Source organism: Panicum virgatum, chromosome 3N (assembly GCF_016808335.1).
Source record: "Panicum virgatum strain AP13 chromosome 3N, P.virgatum_v5, whole genome shotgun sequence".
Taxonomy (NCBI): domain Eukaryota; kingdom Viridiplantae; phylum Streptophyta; class Magnoliopsida; order Poales; family Poaceae; genus Panicum; species Panicum virgatum.
This window is the reverse complement of record NC_053147.1, coordinates 6,896,456-6,913,994: the sequence shown is the minus strand read 5'-3', so window position 1 is coordinate 6,913,994 and position 17,539 is coordinate 6,896,456. Positions and strand designations below refer to the sequence as shown.

General features: G+C 46.2%; 3 protein-coding genes across 3 annotated transcripts; 1 reads left to right on the top strand and 2 right to left on the bottom strand.

Annotated features, from left to right (window-relative positions):
• Positions 1-554: 554 nt before the first annotated feature.
• LOC120667143 (subtilisin-chymotrypsin inhibitor-2B-like) lies at positions 555-1,214 on the top strand. Its single transcript, XM_039947189.1, has 2 exons — positions 555-724; positions 776-1,214. The coding sequence occupies exon 2, from the start codon at positions 835-837 to the stop codon at positions 1,057-1,059; it is 225 nt and encodes a 74-aa protein (XP_039803123.1). The 5' UTR covers positions 555-724; positions 776-834; the 3' UTR covers positions 1,060-1,214.
• Positions 1,215-3,841: 2,627 nt separating this feature from the next.
• Positions 3,842-8,778, bottom strand: LOC120667142 (cytochrome b5). Its single transcript, XM_039947188.1, has 3 exons — positions 8,413-8,778; positions 4,460-4,526; positions 3,842-4,366 (listed from the first exon to the last, which is right to left on the bottom strand). The coding sequence occupies exons 1-3, from the start codon at positions 8,488-8,490 to the stop codon at positions 4,110-4,112; spliced, it is 402 nt and encodes a 133-aa protein (XP_039803122.1). The 5' UTR covers positions 8,491-8,778; the 3' UTR covers positions 3,842-4,109.
• A 6,756-nt stretch (positions 8,779-15,534) lies between these two features.
• On the bottom strand, positions 15,535-17,019 carry LOC120667141 (cysteine protease XCP2-like). The gene is made up of 2 exons (XM_039947187.1): positions 16,092-17,019; positions 15,535-15,978 (listed from the first exon to the last, which is right to left on the bottom strand). The coding sequence occupies exons 1-2, from the start codon at positions 16,971-16,973 to the stop codon at positions 15,763-15,765; spliced, it is 1,098 nt and encodes a 365-aa protein (XP_039803121.1). The 5' UTR covers positions 16,974-17,019; the 3' UTR covers positions 15,535-15,762.
• Between the last annotated feature and the right edge of the window lie 520 nt (positions 17,020-17,539).

Below are 17,539 nucleotides of genomic sequence, written 5' to 3'. Positions count from 1 at the left end.
TGGCGGAGTGATTTACTATCCACATTTAGTATCAGCAATCAACAATTAATTGTATATATGTCTAATTAATAATACAATGTGGTGTCAGCTCATCGTCCTTCTGCACCCATTTTTACCTCGAATTTATCTTGAGAGAGAAAGAGAGGGAGGAAAGCTTAGAGGTACTGAAACCACTTAGTAGATCCCCTGTTTCACCTACACAGTGTCCTGTTCTTGTTGTAAGCTTATTAGGCACATCATGCATATATCATCGAGTTAGTATTTTTTTTATATTATAAAAATGGCAGGAAATATAATTTTAAATCATATTTTGACGTAATATTTTTTTATAATGGACATATATATTGGTGGTTGATTTTTCTGCAAGTTGTGTCCTGGCTGGTTGGTGCCATTGATGGACCACACCGTGTGCCTCGTGTGTGTTATCCTTAGTATTCTTTTAGAGGTACTCGAGGCTTTGAACAGCAACTTGGTCGCTTGTGTGCCACGTGCATGCGCGTACACAGTCAGATCCACATTTGCAAGCTATTCACGGGATGATCCTCGGTAAAGTCTGATCCATCCAAGCTTGCCCTGAAGCTCTATAAATGGCGTACCGGTGCTCGTCACTCGCCGAACCAGCAGTACAAGAAGCACAAGAAAAAACACTTGTAGCCATCAACTTCTTCTTCTTCTTCTTCACCGTCATCAACTCATCATCAGCTCAGACCGTGAGTGGAATCCCTTGCCTTAATTTTTTTACAGCTTCTTTGTACACATATATAGCTACATGTTTTTGACTGCAAATAAAGCATCGATCGATCCGCAGCTAGCTAGCGACCGAAGAAGAAGAAGATGAGCTCCTCCGCGGAAGCAGCTGATCAGTGCGGCGGCGGCAAGACGTCGTGGCCGGAGGTGGTGGGGATGAGCATAGAGGAGGCCAAGAAGGTGATCCTCAAAGACAAGCCCGACGCCGACATCCACGTGCTGCCGGTCGGCACGCCGGTGACCAGGGATTTCCGCCCCAACCGTGTCCGCATCTTCGTCGGCACCGTCGCCCAGACGCCTCATGTGGGCTAGCAGCTCTGCCCATAGCTTTCTTGCTCACAACATCATGCGCGTTCCAAATAAAGCCATCCTATGTATGTATGGATGTGTGTTGTTACCCTATGGATCCAATAAATAAGGGATGTAAAAGGTGAATAAAGCATCGATTGTGTGTAGCCTTACAAGAACCGCCTTCTTGTTTCTTACTCTCATCAAGCTAGCTTCGTTTTCTTCACCTTGGTGTGTAATGGTACGTAGAGATGCACAAATCATTCGGACATGAATGTGTCTAATTTCTAAAATGGAACATATACCATAACTATGATGAGCAGGGCTCTCACATTACATACAGCTGATGAGGGAGGCTCCCAAATTTATAGAGCTCGCTTGCATGCAGATAAACACATCCACTATTCAAAATTTGTCAAAATCAACACTTGTTATTAGTATAACATGCCCTTGTCCTCCAGGGCAAAATTGTAGGGTCTCCCATTGCGCTGGTTTACACGTTGATCCGGTGATATCGTTCGTGAAACACGGTTGGAGTTGTTGGTGAAATATGACTGAAAAGAAAAAGACAATGTGGCGGAAATTGGCTTGAGGTTGCCCCTGCTGTTTAAAGGTTGTCTATCTCCAATCCACAGTAGGCCTCAATGCTTCATATGCTAATTTTAAAGCGAAATATGGTTTGTACTCCAACACGTACCCAGTGTCCCACATCCAATTCCCATTGTGAAAAGATTGTCAAAAGCGCATTTGGATATAGTAGTGTAGAGGCATAAGGTCAAGAAATCAATGAAAATTTATCTATATTATCCACCTGTAAGAAAAGTATGCATATATATGTTATACATAGTGATATCTGGTTGGCAGATATTGTTCTTTAGGTTGATTGCTTACTTACACGTGTTGGTGTGGTGGCCTTATTATATCTCCGGTCCAAGATGAGGTACATGATTTATTTATTTTTTTTAAAAAAAGATGAGGTACATGGCAGCTGATCTAGAATGTGAACGAGGTGATGACATATAATTATAAAAAAGATCTAGCCACAGATAATAAAAGAAGGAAAGCACATATCCTGTTTCTGTGTGGTTACTTTTGCTTCTTACTAATGTTACATTTCGAACAGGTTTTTCAGATAAAAAGGCACGCCACTATATATTAGTATATGATTTTTTGTGTTGATGTGTGGAGAAGGAAAATGCGCAACCTAGATATTTTGACCGTACTGTACACTGATCAATTATATATGATTTGTAAATATTTGTCACGATCATGTGTCGCCTAGCTAGCACAGGCACAGCACGTGGGACACGCCTCACAGGAAAGAATGGAGCTGGTCCTGGCATCTGTGATCTGTGTCGTCTCGCGCTGCAGCTCTCCGATCCTAGCTAAAATGGTGCCATGGCATCTAGAGTGTGAGAACTGAACCAGAGGACGGTAGGTGGTAAAGGACTGTCGTCGGTGCTGGTTGGTTTGTGTGGGTGTGGGTGTGGGGGGGGGGGGGGGGGGCATCGTTATCCTCATCGTCATGGACCAATTAGTGATGGAAAACCATGTCGACAAGCTAAGGACGATGATCCTCGATCTCTCACTCACCTCTGCCCGGGTGGGCCTATAAATCAGGCACCCCGCCGCCTCCCCCAGGCGCAGATCGATCGAGCACACGATCGGCACTACTCATCATCACAAACTTGCACACTCGGCGAGCTCGAGTAATTCATTCCACAAACACTCTCCATCGATCGATCTCTTTAATTGTTGACTCTGACATCTGTGCGCGCAGATCGATCGACATCGACGACGATATGAGCTCCGTGGACGCCACCGGCGGCGAGAAGAAGACGTCGTGGCCGGAGGTGGTGGGCCTGCCGGCGGAGGAGGCCAAGAAGATCATCCTCAAGGACATGCCCGACGCCGACGTCGTCGTCCTGCCGGGCGGCTCGCCGGTGACCATGGACTGGAGGTCCAACCGCGTCCGCGTCTTCGTCGACACCGTCGCTCGGACCCCGACGGTGGGCTGAACCAACGATAAACCGCCTCCTGCTGGATCAAAGCCGCTGCTAGCTCACCCTTGATTTTCCTGAATGTCTTCACCATAAAAGGGAAGACCTAGAGATCGAAGCACAAATAATGGAGCTAGCTAGCGGCTATCTGATATAAAATTTATGGAATGCATGAATAAATAATGTTCCCTGCTCCTCAATAAAGAAATGAATTATGAGCATGCAGCTTAACTTTGGCCAAAAGATAAAAGATAACAGAGAATAAAACTGATCTGATCATATATATGGACTAATATTTGCTCGGTTGTCTTTGTCAAAAAAAATATTTGCTCGGTTGTGAAATATTATATGGACCCATGTCCCCCGTTTTCATAAGAAAAGACAGTCCAACACCAGGCTAACCATGACTGAGTACAAAACAAGCAGAACCTGACTGCAGAAAACAAACCAGAGACAAGTGTGCTTCTGAAGACAAACGAGCCAGAGCTAATAAACATGAACTCCAGAATATATATATATATAAAACTTCAGAATCGAGCTGCGCCTGCTGCTTTCCATCCAACCATCCCGGACACTGTGGTGGTCCCCTTGCACAACATCCCTCTCGCTCTAGATCTAGAACTGAAGTTACAATAGCCCTATTAGATCAGCATTATCAAATTTCTTCTTCCTTGGATCAAAATAAACATTGGTTTGAGGTCCTGCATGGAAAATGTACGAACGTGATCACTGTAGCAGCTTACTCAGATAATTAGAACAGAATATCTGGCTTGTAACTGACACCAGTCAACAGAACACCACCAAAAAGCAACAGAAGATAGCTGTTGTTTTGAAACAATGAGTGACCACCAATATACAGGATTACCAACAACTGAGATAGCAAATAGTGTAGTACGACGAATTCCAATCCTACTTTAAGCACAAAATGGATATCCAAGAACCACAGAACCCACAATATCTCAGATCATTCGACGAATTCATGACATGTTACACATGTAAAACCTCACAGAACTCTTGCTAACTTATTCAACAAGTTTGACTCTTATAATCCCCAAGGGGGCAAGGGCAACAAAGCTAAGCAGACTCTGACTTGGTGTAGATCCTAACAGCAACAGCCAAGCCCAGGATTGCCAGGGGAACCAAGAACTGGAGGATCTTGATAATGAACTCCGGGGTCTTGTCCTGGTTGTAGTGCGGTTGCTTGGGGGGGACATACTTCGTCCTAGCAGGGATCGTTGATGAGTCGATTTCACCCAACAGGTACTCATCCATCATCGCACGGGCAGTGGTGCTGTGCCCGACATCTTCAAAATCATCAGTTGCGTCCTTGGCTGTAGAAAGTACAGATGTGTCGTAGGTTACAGCGTATGTTTGCCAACTTTGTCAGTCCCTAGTTAGGGGTACGCAAAGACAAGAAGGCTTACCAGTTGAGGACAGCAGAACATCATCACCTCCTGGGTGGTCTTCCAAAAACTTTGTCACATCGTACACCTATAACATCAAAACACAGAACTGGTGAGGTTATTAAGGAGAAAAGATAACATTTCTGATTATTAGTCAAGGTAGCAACATCAATGAAAGAGCCGGTGGCATGAGCATAGTCACCGGGAACGTGGAACGCTCCTATGTTCCACATTCCGGGAACACTGTTCTAGGATGGGAACTCGGGAACATTTCATTCCCGCCGTGTAAAATACATCTCAAGTATCATTCCCCGTTCCTCGATCTGTCATTCCGGGAACTTCGGTGACTATGGGCATGAGTAGCAACATTGATGAAAGAGGCAAAGAGCTGGTGGCAATCTGGCATGCCACTAGCAAATGAGATCGGCCAATAACAAAAGTGTGAAAAGATAATCAACCTGTCATTATCAATTGATTTCATGGGAATGAAACCTTCAGGTTTTGAAGTAAAGACAAAATAAAAACTTTGAAGGTTAAGCAGCAATCAAGATTCATCAAGGTTCAGCTGTGGGACTTTGCAGAGGCTGGAGATGCCTCCATTTTGTAAAAAAAAAATGTCTTATATTATCTTAGAAAATCATTGATCATTGAGGAAAGGCAATAAAAAGCATCTATATATTTATATGATAGGTAAGCATCTGAAGTACTAAACTTTCACACCAATTTACAACCTTACTAATGTGAAGATCAAGAAAAAACAAGATGACGTGTTTCCCTAGCAGATCAAAAATATGGCAGCCCGATGAACATAACTTAGAATTTACAATGAGCTTGTGTGAAGTGCCAAATATGGAGGCTACAAAAGTAATGTACTACAAGTCTGCGAACCGACTCAGCAGAATTATGGACAGTTTGATGCTGATAGCATTATAAGCTGTTTAATTGGAGGAGACAAAACAGCTGGAAAAGGTTTAGCATGCATTCGTTTCAAGTATCTTTCAGGTAGTTGTAACTGATGTTCTAATGGCCTCAAGCAGGACATGGGGCAAAATATCTCTTACGGTTCAGCAAGCTTTAACTGCTTTACAACAAAAAAAAAGTTCAATCCTGTCTGCACTATGGCACTTTGCACAAAAGAAGTAACACACCACGTCATGAAAGACATGAGGACTGAAGATGAAACATGACATCTCTACATAACGAATCCTGAGCCAAGCTCTCAAACCTCATTGGGCCACGTCGACTGTTTATCAACAGCCATTGATTTTATTTCGCATGACTCAGATTTACGCCCGTCTAAACCATCCCAGGGCCTGTCAGATCCTACACTATTCTGGACTCTTCGTCTTCTCTGCTCTGTCTTCTCTGCAGCCGAACAAACCGCAGCACACCAACGCGTCCCGCAATGGCGCGCACCGGCACTCCCTGCCTCGCGCTGCTCTGCCTCCTGGCCGCGCACTCCGCCGTGGCGCAGAAGTCTGCCACCCCCGCCCCGGCCACCGCGCCGGCCGCCGCAACCACCCCCGCGCCCGCCGCGGCCCCGCCCACTACCACCACACCTGCCCTTGCTGCGGCGCCGCCCAAGTCCTCCGCCAAGGCGGCCACCACCGCCCTCGCCACGAGCTGCTCGCGCGCTCCTGCGCCGTCCCGCCCCGCACCTCCGCCATTCATGGCCGCGCCAAGCCGCGATGGCGCTCCTCCCAGCAGCCGGCCGGTCTCGCCGCGCCGCCAGCCAGCAACCGTGGTCGCTGTGCCATCGCCCCGCTGTCGCCACCGGCTGCGCGCACACCCCTATGCCGTACGCCCGTACCCGTCCCGCGCCTCCGGAACTTGTAAATCAAGTATACTAATGACCTGATTGTTTTCCCTATCAACTTGTTCCTACTGCGCATCGCTCTACTAGAATAGTCCATTACATGCTCACGTATGAATTTTTGATCCAACAAGCGACTAATATAATGTGTGATTAGCTAGTAACTTTCTATACAAATTTATGCTTCCTCCCTGATGAAGCACAATTTCATTTGAACTGCATTGTAATTAAAGTTCATATTATGATTTTCCAGAATAAATCATCTACTATTTTTTTTCTTAATAATCTTTTCACTAAATGATGCAGGAACCGTTTTCTGGAAAATTGACAAGCACAAATAACCGAACCAAGGTACATATTATCCCCATTCTATGCTTGTAATATATTCTTTCCTGCTATTAGATTCTAAAAAAATAGAAATGAATTATTTCTCTTTCATAAATTATTTCTGGATTTGTGAAATGCACCTAACTAACTTTATTATGATTGATCCTTTTATTTGCTAACATAGATATACAAGCATGGTATACAGAAAAAGAAAAGCTCCTATCATATCAGATGACAATATGCTGAAAAGGCCTAAAAAAAGAAGAATAATCAGAATGCAAAAAAAAATATCAAGCAGTCCCTTTTGTCATCTACAAAAAAAAACTTTTGGATAAGTATATGTCACAGCTTTTGGACAGGATGTATCTTTTGTTATGTATATATGCTACAGAAGTCCTACCTTCTATGCAGACTCAATACAAGGTTAGTATATATAAACCTCTAAATTACAAAGAATATACTTTCCATTGCTATGTTTCTATGCTCCTAAAAAATTAAATAGCAGACCAATTAGCTCTTTAAATTATTAATTCTACGGTTATTAAAACATCACATTTGATTCCTCACTAATCTTGTCACATCTGAAAATACACTTGCAGGGAGCAATGAAGATGATTCTGGAAACTGACAGCTCGACGGTGATCACTGGCCTTCGTTCAGATGATTGAAATCATACCACTATTGCTGGTGTTTGTTTGGCATCAAATTAGAAAGCTTAGTTTGTCCTTCACTTGTTTGGTTTTTGCTAATGTTAATCGTGATGGCAATAACACAGTCACTAAGCCATTTGTTGCCAATTATCCTAAGAAGCAATGCTCTCTCCACTTTGTAGCTATAGTACTCTGTCTAGGCAGTAGTTACAAGTGTGTTCACTAAAGTAGTTTTAACATCAATCTGCAGTATATACCTACCCTGTCTCTTGTTTAACATTCTGCATGTTGACCACTGTTTGATGATGATAATTTCCGGTTGCTGTTCACTATCCTGTCACAAATTGGACCCTCTTAAGAGTCGAATGGCAAAGGTTTATGCACTAAAAATGCAGAAATCACAGAAATTACATAGGGGTACTGCTGTTTATTTCATTCAATCTGCAAGAAGCAGCCTGTTGATTTTAAATAATCAGCCACCCTAAAGATATTGAAAGCTTGTATTTTGATGCTCACTTTGACAAAGCTTACAAAAGCTCAAATATTGCCAAATATGAAAAAAAAAACACCACAGCTGGACAACTGGTTTCCTATAGCCAAAACTCTCGGTGCTGATCGCGCGGCAACGCCGCGCACGTATGTTTCTAGTCATATAAGAAAAAGGCGCACGAGCCAAGTAACAAAATATGGGATCTGCTTGCAGTTAGGAACCAAACACGCAGATTCGATTTAATATGTCAGCCTAGACGATTCACAGTCAGTCAAAACAACTAGCGGCTGATCCGGCCGGCCCGAAAGCAGGGGCTTGCAATTGCAAGAGCCTACACGAAAAGCAAATACTGGAGCAGCCAACCAGCAGAGAGAAAAGTAGGAGATAGTGGCCTAGGCCGGATCTGCTAGGTCGTCGCACTGACTGACCAAGCACATGCAGAAAGAATCCATCTTGGAGAAAACAAGAGCGCCGCCGCTGGGAGCACCAAGGACATCGCCGGTGAGGCCGACGACTCGTTGGCAGCTGACCGGGGCCGGCCGGCTGCCAGTTCCCGTGACTACGCTACGACCCAGAGAACCTAGCCTTGGATCAGAAATTGGGGGAGCAGCAGGACTGGAAGAGAGTCTGGGGATGAACCAAGAAGTCATGGCCGATGCGCACGCGAGTGGAGAGAGATGGGATGCCGGTATACCTTGCCGCCGATGATGAGCCAGCAATCGTCCTTGGAGTTGTGCTTGGCGACCTCCTCGAGGGTGTAGACCTTGGACATCTCCGCCGCCGCGGCTCTCCTGCGCTACGCGGGGTGAATGGATGGGGGTCGAGATCGACGGGGGAAGGTGAGATCCCCAACTCCCCGAGCGAGATAGATGCGCGCGACCGCGACCTTGGATTGGGCAAATCGAGGTGGGCACGGGGCAGGGGGGATTGCTCTGCTTTTAAAACCACGGCAGTGCCGAGTCCACCTCCGCCACAGATCCTTCTTCGCCACTGCTATGGCCTCCGGCCTCCGGCCTCCGGCTCCCGGCCGCTCGCCAACTACCCCCACGGGCCCCACCCCACCCCACCCCACCCGTCCCGTGGCCAACACAAACTCTACGGTCGGACCCACATGTCAGCGGCAGGGGGCGGCAGAGCAGTGGGTTTCATTTTACCGCCGCGTGTCATGTTGGTGTCTCAAATTTTCTTCTTTTTGCATGGTCTTTGTTGTTTCGTTTTGGATTGGAAACCACCTTTGTCATACGATTTGAAACAATGCTAAAGCGTTGTTTTGTTATGCTGAACTGAAGAGCACGTCGAGAGTTACATTAAATATATTGGATGGAGATGTGAAATAGATGCAACTTAGGGTTAGAGAGCTTTAAAAGGTAGCTGGTTTCAAGATAAGGCTAGGGCGCTACAGAAATGGTAGATACTATAGCTCCATGTGGAAGCTCTCCCTAGTAGGACGGAGCCGAGGCAGGTGGAGCCTTTTGTGACTCCACCGTCGGAGCACCTCAAAAAAGAGCTCCGCCCAACTGCCCAAGAGCGCTCCACCCGCACGAGTATTTGGTGGTGTGGCTCCGGTTGGAGCTGCTGGCGGAGTTGTTGGAGGAGTCGTACTAAATGGGGCCTATATTCTCCCGCCTTAATAGATAGTTCCGCTAGAAAGCTCAATAGAAGTCGAGAAAACAAGGTTTCTGGTTTTTCTTTGATGTAAGATCTAGAGTTGGACATCCATCACAGCACTCGCTTAAACAGATCTCTAATGCCTTAGCAATTGAAAGAGAGAGAGGTAGTTGCGTTGCCCTTAATGTAGCTGTCAAAACAAGAATCCCTTATCAAGCAAACCCAACACTCCTTAACTTACTATTGTTCAGTTGAAAGTAGGTGGATGAATAGAAAGCCTCTTCAACATCGGCCATCGTCATCAAGAGCAATCTAATCTCTCTTTGATTTATCAACAATAGGATGACCAATAAGATATGGTTACTGGTCTAGTCTACTCATTTGACTTTCGGAGGAGAATGGCTTGTTTTTTTCTTTCTTAGACTTAAGAGGGGGCAAGCTAGAATCCTGCTTTTTCCAAAGAGTGTGGGATACATATGGAAGGAAAACATTTATGCTGAAATTATTTCTCGGGTTGGTAAATAGCTAACTGCAAGAGACGTGCATGTTTCCAGGTCGAGTGGATGTAGCAATATGCTTTGTCATTTAATTACTTAATTTATTATACATAAAAAGAGAAATAATTTTCCATATATATCGGTCCCGTTTGTTCTCGGATCTGGATCTTCGATCCGACTACAGCCGGACCGAACCAGTAATAAAGAATTTGGCCTGTGGTAGAGACAGGGTATGATCTTCCATTTTTAAGTAGATTTTCCATCTGTTATATATATATATATATATATATATATATATATATATCATGAGGTAAATTTAAAAGTATATATATACTACCTACCACCAAAGAGATGTTCAAGTAATCTCTAGCCAGCTGCTAGTAGTCTGCAACTGCAATGCAGCTGCTGCTGAATGGAGAATGGAGATGGATGGAAGTAAAAAATATGAGTGGTGGTTGATTAGAGAAGAGAAGTTTCTAGAGCAGGGCAGGGACTAGAAGTAGATGCATGGTAGTTGGGCTACACTGCATTTTGTTTTTTCTTTTTATTATTCTGTATACTGCATTTTGTTATCAGTGGGTGGTGTTGGCTGCGCCCCCGGATTTGTTGTGCGCTTCTCTTCACTCGCGATGGTCAGACGTTTCGCACTGCACGGCGGCCAGAATTGACCGACCTCCTTTTGTATTCAGTAGTTAGATAGCTAGAGTTGACAACTTGAGCTACCTGCTTTCATATGAACTTTGTTTCCCCTCCCTTTTGTAAAGCCTAGCATAACAAAGCAGCAGTGGTTTCTAAAGGCACAGGACTGCTCCAAAAATCATCCATGAGGTAGTGCCTGATCAGAGGGCACAATGTCTGAGGAAACACGTGCCTCTGGCTTGACAGGTGCAGATGCGAATGCGATGCCCACGCCCATCACGCGGCCAGGTCATCATACTCCAAGTCCAAGTTATTATACTGTACGGAAGTAGACGTGCAGCAGCATTGCTGTAGGTATGTATGCTGGGGTCACACTCACACAGTCGTCGTAACAGTACATACGATGCTCGCACATAACTTGTCACACCCTGAAATTTTTGAATTTCAGGATGTGATTGAAATTAAAAATAAAACAATAATTTTCTCATAATTTTAAAATTCTCACAACATTTATTTTCTTTACAGAGAATTTAGTGTAAAAGAAAATAGATTGGTTGTTTTTTAATTAAATAAGGTCATTTTGTTTGTGTTGCATTCATGCTGCAATGCATTATTTTATTTGTTTGTTCAATTTGAATTTGAATTCTCTGAATTTAAATTTAGATTGAATTGAATTTGTTTGAATCAGTTTCAAAAATGCAAAACCTTTTCTTTTCCTCTCCTTGTTTTCAGCCCAACAAGCCTATATCTCCCTCTCTTTTCTTTCCCCTGCAGCCCAACCCGCGCCGGTGGGTCCCGCCGGTTGGACCCGTCTTCCACGCCGTGCCTAGCCGGGACTCGCCCCCGAGTCCGGGTGGAGCACGCGCCGCTCCGGAGTGGCGCGCACGCCAAGGAACCTCGAGCCCCGCCCTATATAAGGCGCCCTAGCTCCCCGGTATCGCACCGAAGCCGCAGCGCCGCCTTCGCTCGCAAACCCTAGCTCTAGCTGCCGCGACGCCGCCATTGGAGCTCGGAACCTCAGGTCGCACGCATCTCACCGCTCCGCCGCTTCCCCGTCGAGTCCACCCGTAGCAGAAGCTTCGCCGTGTGGTGAGGATTCCCTCCGGCTCTTTTCCCCTCTCCCTTACCCTCTCCTTCGCGTGAGATAGCTCGCCGTCGCCGCCCTTCCGCCATGCGTCGCCGCAAGCGCTGCCCCGCCCACTTTAGCTCGAGCCGCTGCCCTAGACGCGTTCAACATGCCGCGCGCGTGCTCCCAGAGCAAGACCCGAGTTGAATCAGGGCCCGAATCGCGTAGACGCGACACGCCGGTGATGCGCCGCCGCCTAACTCGCCGCCGGCGGCCTTGCGCCGCCGCCAACCCGCCCCATCAAACCCTAGCCGTCCGATCTACGATCCACGGCCACGATTAGATCTAAACTCGAGTCAAACCTAGCCTTACCGGTCAACTGGGCCAATTTTGCAAAAGAGCCCCTAGGCTTTTAGGAAATCGACCCTCTGTCCACCGCAGTTCAAAACTATTTCTGTTTTAGTCCAAATCTTTACAGAAAACACTCCGATCTTTTCTAAAATCGAACCCGCCGTCCTTAGCCTGTAGTTTTGCAATCTAACCCCTGTAGTTTAGGTTTAATCTCATTTTAGTCCCTGGTTTCTTTAGAGCTAGCCCCTGGAAGTTCAAAACTCTCGCAAACAAGTCCTTAGAACCTTGTTTTAGCCATAACTTTTCTGTTTTAGCTCTGTTTTCATCAATTTTTGCGCTCACGTGATCCTTGTGACGTGTGCAATAGCTTTATCACTTTGTTATCCTCTGTGAGCATACTTTGTTGTGTCTTACAAATCTTTTCTGTTAGTCCTTAACCCTTTAGTTAATCACGACTAGATCCCTGAAGCACCGTTTAATCTATAGAATCGTCGTTTTAGTTCTGTTTTCCGCGTTTCTTACTCTCGTAACCGTAGCAACGAGCCTTATCCTTTAGTACACTCTTTTAAAGTTTTTCTTTTGTTTTGGTGTATTGTTCTTAGTTGTACTTGTTTGCTTTGTATGTTGCCCGATGATTGCTTCGGGTAGAAAGATCGTTGTTTGAAGATTGAAGAATCAAGATTTCCAAGTGAGCCAGAGCTGAAGAGCAGTAAGAGTAGCTTTTCGTTGGAGAAAGGCAAGTGACCCTAACCATACTTCTATCTATGCTTATTTATGAGAATACTTGATTTAATCGGAACATGGAGAACCACCCAAGAAAACCGTACAACCACAATACCATATGGCTCTGGTCTTGGCTAAGTAACTAGATGATTTATATGTCGTGCCTGGGGCGTTTGATTGGTGGATTTTTGGGTTATCAAACTTTGAGGAGCGGGTGAAGGAAGCTTCGTCTTCTGAGGTACCGCAGAAAGCAAGGGACCAGTGCGTACATATAGTGATTCTTTGGAAAAGCCTCGTAGCGTCCCTATGTAGTCATACCTAAGGAAGTGTGATATGGTGCTTGGCCCGCACTTGCATGGTTGGGTTCAAAGTTCTTCGGAACTTTTACGCGAATTGTGGTGAAAGTGTACAACCTCTGCAGAGTTAAAACTAACCGGTTAGTCGTGCTCACGGTCAAGAGCGGCTTGGACCCTCACATGATTAATTTAATTTAAAGATGAAATTAAATCACTTTCTGGTTATTTCTTGTCGCCTTGCTGAGTACCAACCATAAGTGTACTCACCCTTGCTTACTGCTGCTCAGAAGGAGAAAGTTATGGTGAAGTCTATTGAAGATGTTGCTGAGTTCTAGGCGTACGCAGTCCCCGATCGATTGCCTGTGCAGTTTGAAGCCTTCGTTTCCAGGATAAGTTGTATAACTCTGATAGTATTTTATCTGCTGTATTTTCTCTTTTCGTGATGCTGTTACTGATTATTCACTTATAATGTCTCTATATGTATGAAACTTGATCCTAGTATACATATAGCTATGTATTTGGTTTTGTCCTTAAAACCGGGTGTGACATAACTTAAGCCCATGCTGCCATGCATGCTAGTACCTCCCGAAAGACCAGTAGTGGTTGTAGGCCTACTTAATTTTCGTTACTGATCGCCTAACTGGAAAAGAAATTAAAATGATCCCATCCTTAATCCTTTGGAGGAAAAAATGTTTTCATTTTTTCTTAAAAAACTTAACGGTACAACCAATAAATAAAACGATTGAGTTACTGATTTGATGGCGCAACAACAATCCCTGTACTTTAATCTGATGCCAAATAAATAAATTCTGTGGCATGCATGCACACATTGCTCATCAGTTGCTCACAGTCACCCGGACTTCTCAGCTAGCAACTGATGACTATCATCTTTATTTCTGTGCTCTCTTGCACATTAATTATTTTTACGTTTATTTCCTGCCCTTTTAATTACGTACACGACCCATTATTTGTCCATTATCTTTGGCGAGCAATGTTCATGCATGTTGTTGTCATGAAAATACCGTACCTCTCGCGTGGGATCGTAATATAAAATCATTCCTGAACAGTGTGTGCTAGTCCCAACAGCTAGCTGCATGCAAGCCTGCAACAAATTAAAGCGTTGTACAGTTGCATGGGCCAGAGTCATGCAGCAGACAATATATGCTCACAGATATCTGTACTGTATGTTTCACACTCCACAATCCACAAGCACGACCATTGTCCATAGTTATGGTAATTCGCTTTGTTTAACCTCATTTGATATAAATCAAATTTGCCGTGAACAAAACTGCTGTTTTCTTGTTAGTTCCATTGGGATCTAAGTTGTGATGGCCGAGCAGAAAGGGAAAGAGAATCAAGCTCGAAGGTTACACCGAGCAAAAATGGTTGTATATCCCCTTCAAGACTTAACCTGTATAGTGAAAGTTAGAAGAGAGTATTTATACCTCCAACCTTCATTACATTATTCCTAAAATGTCCCTACCTACTCGGAATATTGACAGGTGGTCATTTCTGGATATTTGAGTGTACAAATTACATACTGTTACAAAATCACGCTTCCCATGTGACTCCGAAGGTAGTCTTCATCTTTTCGTAGTTTCGTTCTCCACATGGCAGCCACCTTTGGGGCGATCATTGGGTACCATCGTGGACCTTCGAGAACTTCAGCTGCCACCTTTCTAACCAGCATTTTCAGCGATAGCTCCTTCGGCATCCGCCCCGAAGGTTTGGTCCCTGCGTACGGACCTTCGGTCACCTTCGGGTTCTTCGAGAATCGCCATTTTCCAATCCTGCAAAGGAAATAGTCTCAATTTGCCTCAGAGCCATTTGTTAGGGTCGAGAATATTTTTTACGACCTTCGCAACATGACCTTCGGCCGTATTCGGAGTTCGAGGGTAGCAATCCCCAACAAGTTCTCGCTTGCACTGTGCCTGCTTGGAGCGAACTTTTTTTTTTCTTTTCTTTTTTAGAGGGAGCGACCTATTTTTACCAAACGGCATACGCAGGAGCTATACATCGCTTGCGCTACAAAACTTGGATCCATCGCCTGAAGAGCTCGTGTTGGTAATTTCGGCTCATTAAATGGAATCAGCCAAGGTAAGCTTCTTCCTCCTCGCGCTTGTGCTGCTGCTCGTCGTGGGGGAGAGGTTCGCGGCAGGTTCTGGTCGGAGGAGTGGTTTCGCAACGTAGGATCTGAGCCGCCATTGATGGTTTTTTCGAGCGCTTGGTTGCGATTGTTTTGGTTTCGGTACGCTTCGCTATCTCCTCCTCTTCCTCGTCCTCCTCGCCTCGTCTTTGCCACCGTCGCCCTCTCTCTCTCTCTCTTGTGTGTGTATGTATATTTGCACATTCCATTCCCCGTGAACCCAAACCCTAGATCGAATCGAAGCTGTGCGTCGGCCATTCTGTGGAGCGGATGTCGATTGAGGCCCCATTTCTACTGTTGAATAATTTGTTCATTTTTAGACTAATTTATTCGCTTTTATAGACTAATTTGTTTGGTCAGTTTGACTCATTTTTTTCGCAATATTCATAGAACAAATGTTCGCGATGTTTAATGTTTTGTTGGTTGTACACTATTTTACTGAACCGCGAAAAGAAATTGAAGAAGGATGAAATCCATATAGGCCAATTAATAAAACAAATTAAAGGTGAAAGTTTATTCCATCCATCATTTCAACCGAGCAGGTCGTGCATGAGTGCCTTTTGCTCCTCGATCAATATAATCGAGAAATTAAACACGCTCAACACAAAAGGGAAAGAAGACATAAAACATGATGAGAAGTAAAAATAAAAGAGAGAGGCTATGATCGATCTTTGATGTTCATGCACACAGTAGTGAAAAGTGATGCTGATGCCGGGCACTACTGGTCCTTGGTTGGGTAGGACGCCATCTTGTTGATGCCGCAGAGGCCCTCCGGCTTGCCGGTGCCCCTCTTCATGCGGATGTACCCCTTCTCGCCCCAGTGCGGGCCCCACGAGTTCTTCACGATGATGTAGTCCTGCCCCTTGATCGTGCCGTAGCCCACCGCCGCCACGCCGTGATCCAGCTCCGCGCCGCACGGGCCATCGAACACGCCCTGCAGCACGAGAAGGTCATCGTTCACATTGCTTGATGCGTTGCATGAGCGCGACAATGGCGGACTCAGGAAGGTAGGATATATATCATGATAAAATAAATAAACCCACATACCCCTTTGTAGAACTGGAAGTGCCTGCCGGACGCCTCGATGGCGACGCTGACGGGCTGGTGCGCGAGGGCCTTGACCAGGGCCTGCTCGTCGTTGGCCGGCACGTCCTCGTACCCGGAGATGGTGACCACCTGCTCGTCGCCGGCCTTCTGGTCGCAGTCACCCTCCTCCATCAGGTACGGGTACGCCTCCTCCGTGTGCAGCCCGCCGCTGCCGGCGATGTAGGAGAAGGCGTAGTCCATGATGCCGCCGTTGCAGCCGTTGTTCCCGTCCGTGCTGCAGTCGATCAGCTCCTGCTCCGACAGCGACGTCAGGTTGCCCGTCACGATCTGGTTGATGCCCTCCACCGCCGCCACCGTCGAGAAGGCCCAGCAGCTGCCGCACTGCCCCTGGTTCTTCACCTCCGTCACCGCGCCCTTCTGGCGCCAGTCCACCTCCTTGGGCACGTCGCCGGCGCCCACGCCCCCGTACCTGAAGGAGCCGCCACCGGCGGCGTTCCTCGGCCGCCGGTTGAGCCCGAGGTAGGTGGCCTTGAACTCGTCGTGCGTCAGGTCGGCGAACTCGTTCAGGCCCAGCCAGTAGCTGCTCACCTTCTTGTTGATCTCGTCGATGTGCTTCAGGTTGTCCTTGAACACCTCGAACCGCCGCAGCTTCTCCTCGAAGCTCGCGTACGCCTTGCGGTACTGGGCCACCCACTCCTCGAACAGCTTGATCAGCCGGTCATGGCTGCCAAGGTCCTCCGGCGCGTACCCCACGATGGAGTAGAAGTCGCTGTCGATGTCGCCGTGGGGGCGAGCCTCCGCCAGCAGCCACGCGCCGGCGCACAGCAGGAGGACGGCGGCGAGGGAGAGCTTGCTCATCAGACGAGCAGAAGACGAAGCCATCTTCTTGATCACTAACGATCGGTTGCTGTTTGATTGTGAGATCGCATGAGAGGATGCATGTATATATACTCGTCATCGTGGTGATCCCTTGGAAGCAAAGCCAAGGCACTGCGCAAAAGGGAAAGGAAATTGAAATGTGGCCGGTGCCAGTGCCACCCATTGAGTGTTTCCTGAATCATGCCAAGGCTTGAAGCTTTGGTCTCTGAGTCTGATCGATAGACTTTGCTTCCAAGCATGCCGGGTGCAGAAACAGCATGCGACGCGATGCTTGTTTGGCTGCAAAGTTCAGAGAGACTTTGCAGATCTGAATGACACTGAAGTCCGAACCTATTAATTCCTTCAGGGGAAGGAACTAACCTGGCATGCATCTGAAGTCTGAACCGAAGGGAACTTGTTGTACATGCAACCAACAACTGCAAGTCTGCAATAGGCTATCTGCCTATCTCTGTCAATAGTCTGGACCTTTTACAGGTTATGCTTCTTGTCTCCGCTGAACATGGAACACAACAATGGTTGGTTTTCTTTCTATGCCTGCTTGTTTTTTTGAAAGGTTCTATACCTTTTTC

Excerpts from the sequence above, each read along its gene's own strand:
- LOC120667143 (XM_039947189.1), top strand. The coding sequence starts at position 835 with ATGAGCTCCTCCGCGGAAGCAGCTGATCAGTGCGGCGGCGGCAAGACG.
- LOC120667142 (XM_039947188.1), bottom strand. The coding sequence starts at position 8,490 with ATGTCCAAGGTCTACACCCTCGAGGAGGTCGCCAAGCACAACTCCAAG. Across the intron at positions 4,527-8,412 it reads GGCTCATCATCGGCGGCAAG|GTGTACGATGTGACAAAGTT; the intron begins GTATACCGGCAT and ends TTGATGTTATAG. Across the intron at positions 4,367-4,459 it reads TGTTCTGCTGTCCTCAACTG|CCAAGGACGCAACTGATGAT; the intron begins GTAAGCCTTCTT and ends TACTTTCTACAG.
- LOC120667141 (XM_039947187.1), bottom strand. The coding sequence starts at position 16,973 with ATGGCTTCGTCTTCTGCTCGTCTGATGAGCAAGCTCTCCCTCGCCGCC. Across the intron at positions 15,979-16,091 it reads ACTTCCAGTTCTACAAAGGG|GGCGTGTTCGATGGCCCGTG; the intron begins GTATGTGGGTTT and ends CTCGTGCTGCAG.